Genomic DNA, 10,471 nt, shown 5'->3' with positions numbered 1-10,471 from the left:
GATTAAGAACATGGCCCCCTCGTTATAAAGCATCTCTGAGGTTGGAAGCTGAGAGCTGATGACTTCAAAACCATTTCCCTCAGATCAGCTAACAGAGCAATGGGTTACCTTCCTAAATTGGTGGACCCTGTCAAAGCTTGGAAATAAAACTTGTGTAGATCAGTAATGGGTGATGCCGAAGGGAAATCTACCTTCACTCACAGATCAAAATCTAAAACTGATGCAAGAGCATCGCACACACCTGTTTTCAGATTTAATTTAAACGCTGGATAATGGCTGAAATTATTAACAGCCATCGTTGCAACCCCTGTTTCAGCCTGAGGAAAAAAGTCAAAAGTTAAAAGGAGAAGAACCCTGATCGAGTTTCACTAGAGCGAGAGACAAAAGGGGGTGATTTTTGGCAGGGAAGGTGGTGGCGGTTTCTGGTGATGTATAGGTAGAAGATGGTCTCTTCACCCACTCAAGGGTTGGGTATGGGAGGGTATTAAATGTGGGTAGTTATGTCATTTTATCCATTGAGGGCAATATGGTCATTTTTCATGTGACTAAATAGTAAATAGAATCTTAGATGAAAGTCTATCAGTGTGCAACTTGTAATTTTACAAGTGTGCAATCTGTAATTTAAGCCATAAAGTGAGGTACTTAGAATTTCCCCCCATTATGGTGTACAACCTGTAAAAAACTCTAAATATAATAAATTCACAGTAGAATCAGATTTTTGTGTTGAAAATGTCTCAAGGTAATTTTCTACTTTCAGCTGCCACATACAATTGCATAAAATACTGCTATGCTGGTGACCTTTAGTTGAGGTATTTCCAAATGTTCAGTTCTTGAAGCTGAACTTTTAGCACTAAACGAAAGGAAGGGTTGCTGTTTTCTATAGCAAAGGAGGCTGGTCCTATGGTAGTGGAAATGGATTCCTTAGAGGTGATGTCTTGCCTCTCAACTGGTTAGGTGTTGATCGGTTGGCCTGCTAAGTTAGTTTTTGAAATTAAAACCCTACTGAGATCCTTGATGTAGGTGTCGGTTATTCACATTCGTAAGGATGTCAATATTGCAGCTGATTAGATGTCGAAAATGCCCTTATTGATCGAGTCTTTATCTGCCCTTGGAATTAGAGAGGATCCTACAAGCGGGTTTACCGAGTTTTTCTGGTCAAGGTGTTGTTTCTGAAACCTGTTTATGTATTAAAAAAAAAAGAAAGTGAAGTACATAAATCCAATCATAATGAGTACCCAGTAAGTAGAATGTTGAGTATCGGATATCATGTAATTTTCTTGAAAATTTAGCAGTAAAAATTAGGGAAAGCTCCAATCTCTTGGTCTATGGTTCTTTGGGATCCCATTGTTTTGGCGTTTAATTAAAAATGGGGAGGGACGGGAATCGTATCATTATATGCGTCTTGTCATTTTGCAGGTTTTAACAGACATGGGTCGACCAAAGCCTATCTCAGGAGCCCAGAAAACAGCAGCCCATAGGTTTAAGTCTCAGGTTCGTTTTAGTTTATGAATTCATTTACCCAATCTGGAACATGTTAAATAGATCCCACGTTTACTCCCTTCCAGGATAAGTGAAATAGTGAATATTGAGATAACCAATCATACCAGATGAAGAGAGCAGCAGGGATGGGAGAAATCTGATACTAGGATTTCAAGCTCTCATGAGCTTTTACTCATCTTCCAGTGAAGAAAAAGAACTTTCAAAAGGTAACTTGTGTAATCATAGTTGAATTTTACCTAGAGAAAAATAAATGTTATACTTGAGTACTCTTCATTCCATTTTTGGTTCTGGACTTCCTGAATTTAGAAATATAAGTGCTTCTAATATTTTATAAAAGATACAGGAAGACATCACACATCCACACTTGACACTATTCCTTGTGCTTCTAATATTTATCAAGAGATTCTCTTACCACAATAGATTTTGAGTGTTTACTTAGCAGAACCACTGAGTTATGAGATTCTCTTCATAATAATAAAAGAAAATAAGTCTCTGATCTAGGATCTTTTAATTTGCTAAATGCAGGTGGGGCACAGAGACAACAGTTGACCATAACACATGTGAAGCTGTACTCTTATAAGTTGCTTTGTAGGGTAAGTAAGTGCCTGGATGAACTATTGAAGGTTGGTGTGGGCTTCAGTTGTGTCAGGAAAGAGTATCTTGATTCCTGGAATCCTGACATGACAAAGTACTTTGTGTTTTCAGGGGACCCACCCTCACATGCCAGATCCTTCCAGTATGTGACAAGTGGACCCAGGATAGCTGGAAGAAGGTGGTGGCTGTGCTGTCTTTCTCCTCTCATCTGCACACAATCCCCATTAATAGAACATCTCTCCCTGTCTACTGTATGTGTGAACCTCTCTTCTTGTCTATAATACATATGTGTATGTGTATGTGTTTTGGTGTTGACTTGATCAATCCAAAGAGTTCAACAGATCATGTGGACCTGAGCCTCACAAAGTAATCTGAACTTGCTTCTTTAAATGTGGATATGTCAGTCACAGACTGTCCTTTGTTCCTGCCTCATGAAGCCAACCTTTCCTCAACCAATACACATGGTTCATGCATGCAGGACTTACAAAAGGAATCTTCAGTTCTTATTTGATGAAATGATTTCATGATTGAAGCAGGATAGAAGATTTTCTCCTACTGCAGATGTGAGAAACCCAGAATTTCAATAGAAGATTTTTTTTTGTTCTCTATCGCATATTTAAGAGGGTGATTCATTTCTAATGAGTCTGGATTTCTTACCTCGACGTGTGTTTCTTTTACGTCCCCTTCAGCACACGCTTGAAGAAAGAAACCCACCTCTGAAAACTTACCTCACATCAAACACAATGACATATTGGATCTGATCACTTCTCTGTCCAGGTGCATTCACTTACCCATAGTGCCCCACTCGGTTTGTATATAGAAAAAAAAAAAAATCTTTGTAACAAATTTATATTAGTAAATATATAAGGCTTTATGGTTAAGTAGAAAACAAAGAACTATATGGGGGGATTTAAGTTTGACAGGGTCACAGTATTCGTATTCGTGGCATTTATATAAAGAAAGAAAAGTGCAGAAGCACTAGGACCTTGTGGTTCTGCTTTATCATCACCTTCAAACTTCATCATCATACCTAACATTCTTCATGCACACTCATAGACATACCCACAAACTCAAAAACGTATCTGCTATTAATTTCATAAAGCATTTTTTTGAAGATTCAGGAGATAGTGATATATATTATTATATCCTCCATATTAGCACTTATCCCTTCACAACATCAAGACTTAAAACACACACAAACACACAACATCATCATCTTTCTCCTAAAGTTAAATATCTGATGACCATCAAATGAAACTATAAATATTCCAAATGCATCAATGGTCAGAAGATACTACCACCACCACCACCCAGTAGCCATGCATGTTAACTTCCTAGTGAAGGCAAAAGAGAAATACCAAAAGCAGCTACCCTATAGTTCTATCTATTTCTATCCCTCTGCCCATGCCCACCTCTTACATTCAAAATCACCTTTCTTAGAAAGGTTCCAACTCCACCAAATCTTTTCTTTCCTGCTTTTTCTTTTTCCTCCTTGAATATATTATCTTTAAGTAGACTTTGATTGATTTATAATGACACTCTAAGCCACAAAGAAAAGAAGAAGACAAGTGATATTAAGAAAAAGGGATAATTAATGAGGTTCCCTTGTTTATGATGAAATTACAATACCCATTCTATGTTTTATGAAATTATTATTGTACCCCCCTCACTTCATATGGTGATAAATAGCTATTAGGGTTTGGCATATAATGACGATTTTATCCTCCTTCAAATTCAAGTGTTAATGCAGAAGGTACATTGTACTCTTCATTAAATTGAGATATATGTAAAGTTACGACTTTGCCTCATTATTGAGTCAAGACGAACTTTCACTTTTAGTAATGACGAACTATTAATTTTAGTACTGATTTCAATTTGGGGGGAAAGGTAAATTTTTACCTACTTTTTATCCAAGCCAGAGAAATAATTTAATTAAAGACTAATCAACACTCAGAGTTATTTTGGGTATTTTAAAAAAATAAAAAAAATGTCATGCCATCAATTAACAAATAGTGCAAGGTTCAGTAAGTAATTTCAAAAAATATACGAGATAAAGTTGTAATTTAGTTATATTATAGGGGGCACAATAGTAATTATTCTTGAAAAGAGTATATTAAAGTAAGTTTCTAGAAACATATGGTATTTTAAAAAAATAATAATAATCTATAAGAGTATTATTATAAACAAATGGGGAACAAAGAAAAGAAGATAAAAGGAACCCTAAAGGTAAGTGGTTGTTTCCTAGATTCCATGAATTGAGTGGGAGATAATATAATAGGAGATAGAGATGAGATAGGTACTCTCTTTCTACAGAATAATAGGTGACATCCCCATCTTCTAACCTTTTTAAATGATTCTCAGTGTTTTAATATCCTCTGTTGCGAACAATGGAGACCCATTTTCCTCTTGGAATGGAATTTTACTTTTAACTTCAGATCATGATAAATAAATTATATATATATTTCTTCATTAATAATCTCTCATTCATTGGTTAACAACTGGCTAACACCTAGAGAATGACTGGATAGATTTTGTTCATGTAAAGGCTTGATGCACTAATGCATTAATTGTGGGGGGAATGAATTGATTAATTAGTAACTAATCATATTTGATGCACTAATGCATTAATTTGTGGGGAATGAATTGACTAATTAGTAATAATCATACATATACACATTAAGAGAAATACCAAAGAGAGAGTATTCATAAACTAAGAGCTTAGGGGGCGCGGGGGGTAGGGTTCAGGGAGACAAGCATGTCAGTCTATTTTCATTCTACTCACTTGACTTAAAGACATCTATCTGTGTTCATAAATTAAAAAGAAATATAAAAGTATACAAAATATAAATGTCAACCCTAACTAGAGAAATATCAAATGATGTTGCCAATTCTCCAAAAAAAAAAAATGCACATTTCATACGTTCCACTCATTATTTTTCATTTGTATTTGATTCAATATAATCAATTTTTCAATACAATTAGTATGATTTACATCAATATTTAATTGTTGATCTCAAATTTAAGTTTGTATTATTTATGTTATTTAAAACAATCCTTCACCTGCAACATGAGATCATTCAAGGAGAATCAATATATTTTTACATGCGACACTATATGAGTTTGAGAAAGTTTTATTATACATCATTAAATATAACTAGAAATTATTTTTTTTCTCTTTTAATAAAATCAAACATAATGAATTACAATTTTGATAAAAAGGAGTAAGTTGATTCGTGTCTTATCTCTATTCAAATTTAAGATATGAAACGCGTCGACCACACGGAAGAATAAACTCTAAAGAAAAGAAAAAAAAAGAAGGAGATTCCATGATAGTTTTTCCACTTTATTCATCTGGAAGATTTAAGGTAAAAAGAGTATTTTTCTTTTGGATCTTCGGAAGAATGAGAGATAGAGAGTCATTTTCTACCTTAGTCTCAAGTCTCAACCCTTATCCAAGAAAATGCAAGAATATTCACACACTGAAAGCAGCAAAATATAGCTGATGTCATCTAGAGAATAATAGCATTTTCGGAATAGTTAATATTTAATATTAGAGGATTCCTTTTCGTGGAGAACTGGATTGTCACTCAAGCCTTTTCTAAACACAGCAAATAGCCTTTACTTGAGTGGTTGGATGAGAAAATTCCATCAGAAAAATAAGTTAAAATTAAAATTTTGATTTTTTTTAAGGAAAATAGATAAGATTGAACCTCAAGTCCTAATTTGTGGATGATCTATTCAAACTGACTTGTACTTCGGAGGTGGTTTGTCAATCATGAGGTCGGCATCTCTGACTATTTGTTCTTTTGAAAAGAATTGGATTTGATTAAAATCAACAGTCATATTTGATTGGATCAGAGATTAACTCAAATAATAAATAATGAAATACCAAAACAAGTAAAACTGAATGCATCAAAACAGGACAAAACAAGCAATGCCAACCATCACTCTTAGCCTACGGTTATCATTTTGCAATCAAGAAGTTTTAGGAATCCTTTAAACATATCAAAGTATCGGATCAGATCGGCCGATACTGATACTGTTCCATTCAATTCTGATATAATCAGTTCGGATAATCTTATGATGGGCCCCAGCCAATACCAACCCAATCCGAAAATATGAACAATGGACTGGAGAGCATGGGCCCATGGGCCCCTCAGCATTGCAGATAGCTCTCTCTCTCCATTATCCAACGGCTGCGAAGTGCGAACCACAATTTCCTTTTTTCACTTTTGTTGATAAAAGAGAAAAGTTCAATGACAAGGAATTTATTGTGACCGAAGAGTCCCTGGAAAAAAAGCGGAACCACTGATAAAAGCAAAGGGTATTAAGGTCAATCGGGTATTTTCGTTCTATAAAAGGCGGCCTTCTTACGTCCCTCAACTTTAGCTGCAACAAGCATCTTAGTGAGTTGGCCAGACAGTGCAAGAAAGAAAGCTGACGCAATTCCGCCTGAGCTCCGACCGTCTTTGTCGACGCCGGCGAAAAGCTGTCTACAGTTTTTGAGATCTTATCTAGAATCTCTTTGATTCAATCAAACTGCGTGACACTCATCTCTTTCTGGTCAATCTGTTTTTGTTCGTCTCTGGCTGAGGGCAGTGAAAATCGGCAGAGCTGGGGAAGATTGGGCGAGTGATGGGATTTTGTATTTGTCCATTAGAAACTCCGACGAGGTTGCTGTGGAGTACTAGTTTCTTTCGTCACAAGATTATGATTTTCTAAGACCGAACCCTGCTACAACCAAAGCCAAGATTTCTACTGTTGAAGCAAACATCATCGATAGTGCGATGTTTGAGTAGCTTGGTGGGTTTGTAGATCCGTTCTCTACAGCTTGTTTTCTGTTTTCCACCTGGTCTAACGGGAGGGGAAGAGAAATTTTACGATACGATCTGACTCTGAGAGTCACTAAAGCGACGATACGACGGATATGGATTCCAGTCGTCTCTTCTTCGATGCCTCCTGCCATGGGAATATGTTGCTCCTTGGGAACCCAGATTCCATCTTTAGAGGTTGAAGTTCGAAACTTGAAACCCAATTACTGAAAGTTTTCTCAGTTCTTCTCTTTAAACGGATTTTTGCTCTGTTCAATTTTTTCACTCTTTGTAGCTGATCGTCTGATACATGGTGGTTTTTTTTAAACATGGTAAGTGTTAATATCGTGTGTATCATATGATCACAGCAGGACCGAGATCCCTGCTGAACATGGAGGAAACCACGAAGCGGCGCCCCTTTTTCAGCTCGCCGGAAGAACTGATGGAAGAAGAGTACTACGATGAACAGATGCCGGAAAAGAAACGGCGCCTCACTCCTGAGCAGGTAAAGCAGACATTAAAAGAAAAATGAATTCTTCTCAAGATATATTTGGAATATTCATAAAAAAATTAATTTCAAACTTCAGTGAGAGCATCAATTCTTTCTTTATCATATCTCCTCGAAAGAATTCCAATAGTTTAATCATATTGGTTGTACTCTAGTATAGTTTTCTGGAAATTTTGAGTTAAACTAAAAATTTAAATCTTTATTCTTTCTTCATTCAATTCGTTTGTCCATTTGCGAATGAACAGGTTCTCCTTCTGGAGAAGAGCTTTGAGGCGGAGAACAAACTGGAGCCTGAAAGGAAGACCCAGCTTGCCAAGAAACTAGGCCTTCAACCGAGGCAGGTTGCAGTCTGGTTTCAGAATAGAAGGGCTCGTTGGAAGACTAAGCAGCTTGAGAGAGATTATGATGTCCTCAAGTCCTCTTACGATTCCCTCCTCTGCAACTACGATGCCATCCTCAAGGAGAAGGAGAAACTCAAAGCCGAGGTATGTCCTTTCTCAAACCCAGTTCTTATCTCTGCGAATCATCTTTAATTACCCTTGAAGAGCTAATGAAAATTGTTTGAATTATCCAGGTGGTCTGTTTGACTGAGAAGCTCCTAGGCAAAGAGGGGACTGGAGGAGAGGCGGTTGGACCGGTGAACCAGATGGTCGAACCGCATGGAGTTGGTTTGGCCGAGGAAGGAGTGGCTAAGGTAAGTGTGAAGGTAGAGGACCGGCTGAGCTCAGGTAGCGGAGGAAGCGCCGTGGTGGACGTCGAAGAGGGTGGTTTACAGCTTGTGGATAGCGGCGACTCCTACTTTCCCGATGATGTATATCATAATAACTGCATCGCCGGTTGTGAAGCCGTGAATGGGGTTAAAACGGAAGAAGAGGCCGGCAGCGACAATTGCGGAACCTACTTCACCGGCGTCTTTACCACCGTCGACCAACAACCCCAAGAGGTTTCCGAGTCCTTGGGCTGGTGGGTCTGGTCTTAAAAAAGTTAAAATCTTTTTCCTCTTGTTCTGCAATTCACGTTCTGCTATATACTGTTCTTCTGTAAAAATCTCATCTGATCTCCTGTATAAAAACAGGGAACAGGTTAAAGGGAATAGGAGAAGTGAATGTTACCTTTTATAGTAAGTTAGAACTTGAAGTGTAGTTGGGGGTTGTTTGCTTGTCTATGTTTTTGTATCACAGATCCTTCAAGTGAACTACAATAAATACTTTCTAGAAATAATGTTCTTATCTGTACTTGGCTAATTTTGAGCTCAGCACCTTAACCCACAAAACATTGTCATATAATTTTGAGCTACACCATCAATAGAATCTGAATTGGTCAGAATCCATAATCAGATCTGCTACTGGGTTTAGGTGAATTTGGGAGGAATGATGCCACCAAAAATATACAACATGGCTTACCTAGGAAGATGGAAAAGAGAAGTGGCATATCATACATCTCTGCCTTTGGCTTCACAAAGAAGTGATGTATCTTCCTTCGAATGCGGAAGAATTGATGGATCTTCATTTGGCCAACAGAAGAGGTGATGCATCATCATTTGGCCCCATCACACCACAGCTAAAAATCACTGGTTCTCCCTCTTCTATTCAGAATTTCAGATATAGTGTTCTGCCTGTTTCATGTCTCTTAAGAGAGCATGGAATATGAGAGAAATATTAAGAAACAGCATGAATTTTAGTTCACCATGTTATCAACCCAACAGAAACAAAATGAAGGTGAAGGAGACCCGAAACTTCCCTAGGTTAGGTATCAACTGCCTTAATAGAATTGTACAGGAATGCCGACATAGTAATGAGGAATGCTGGCTAAGGTCCTCTCCTCCCCATAATTCTTAGGCCTAGTCCTGTGATTGACCTCTAAATAAATTACCATACTTAAGTAGAGCCAGACACAGCCAGTGTTGAAACCAATCCAGAAGTAATAAATCATCGAAGACCAATCTTTTTTCGGTCCAACAACATAAAAGCTTCCTCTCATACCTCTGAAGCAATGTAGGCAGTCTAGACTTTCCAATCAGTATACGACAATCATTAAGACCATGATAAGAAGAGCATTCTATAATCAGGCTTGGCAGAGATATCCCTGCCTGCATGCACTCAAGAGTACAAGATGATATTTCTGGAAAATTCTACTTGACTAGTTTCTAGGGGAAGAGCATCCTACACTGTAACAATGATTGTGTTACAACTGCTTACCTGAAAAATCTGAGCTATTCTGTATGGGGAACAATGATGATATATAACCCCAAAACAAACCAATTCCCCCCCCCCCCTTCTCTCTTCCTCTTCTCTATAAACCACAACAACACGCGGCGCTCTGCATAGCACAACGAGGTACAACACCACAACACAAATTCTTGCACTCAAAAAACACACACGGCCAACTGCATACCTATAGAAAAGGACCTGGGTTTCACTTACCACTAAAAACTGCCTCCACCAACCCTCCATTCTCAGCCATGGATGGAAGAAATGTTAGCAAAGACACAGAAAGAGAAACTGTGAGTACAAATGAGAGCAATAAGTGAAGGCAAAAGACATTAAAATATATTCAACTACACCTGCTCTTTTTTATCTTTTCACATTGATACTTCTGTATGTGGATGCAGATCTTGCTTTTCTGATGAAGTGGCCATTTCATTTGTATTCCTCCCCTTCTGAAGTGAATAATTCCAGAGCCATCGTAGGAGCTAGTTTGACATCTGAAACCTTTCTCATACAATTCTTTCCCTTGCCACTCTCCATATAACTTAATCACCTTTCTCTTTATATCACACCTCCATGTTAGCAAGTCAAAACGATCTATATATACAAACAGAGGTGACGGCATAGCAGCATGACTAGTGTCCCTCAACTTCCATTTTCACATCTGAAGCCTTCTCTCATAAAATTATTTCCCCTCCTACTCTCTTCTCTCCATATAATTTAACAGGCTTTCCCTCTAAATCTCACATCCATGTTAGCAAGTCAGAATGACCTATATACAATAAAGAGGTGGCAGCATAACCGCATTACTAGTGTTCCTCAACTTCCATCTCCCCCCCCCCCCTTTCTTC

The 10,471-nt window shown here is 37.7% G+C and overlaps 1 protein-coding gene across 2 annotated transcripts; it reads left to right on the top strand.

Annotated features, from left to right (window-relative positions):
• The first annotated feature begins 6,493 nt into the window (after positions 1–6,493).
• On the top strand, positions 6,494–8,659 carry LOC149020547 (homeobox-leucine zipper protein HAT5-like). 2 transcript variants are annotated; one of them, XM_089148721.1, is made up of 4 exons: positions 6,494–7,103; positions 7,277–7,410; positions 7,659–7,898; positions 7,988–8,659. In XM_089148721.1, the coding sequence occupies exons 1-4, from the start codon at positions 7,022–7,024 to the stop codon at positions 8,390–8,392; spliced, it is 861 nt and encodes a 286-aa protein (XP_089004847.1). In that variant the 5' UTR covers positions 6,494–7,021; the 3' UTR covers positions 8,393–8,659. The 2 variants fall into 2 exon arrangements, with proteins under 2 accessions (XP_089004847.1, XP_089004846.1); XM_089148720.1 differs by having other exon boundaries at positions 7,274–7,410.
• The last annotated feature ends 1,812 nt before the right edge of the window (positions 8,660–10,471 follow it).

This window comes from Hakea prostrata, chromosome 3 (assembly GCF_041222555.1).
Source record: "Hakea prostrata isolate BN-2017 chromosome 3, UWA_Hpros_2, whole genome shotgun sequence".
NCBI lineage: Eukaryota > Viridiplantae > Streptophyta > Magnoliopsida > Proteales > Proteaceae > Hakea > Hakea prostrata.
Note: the sequence above shows the minus strand (reverse complement) of the source record. Positions and strands in the feature narration are given on the sequence as shown.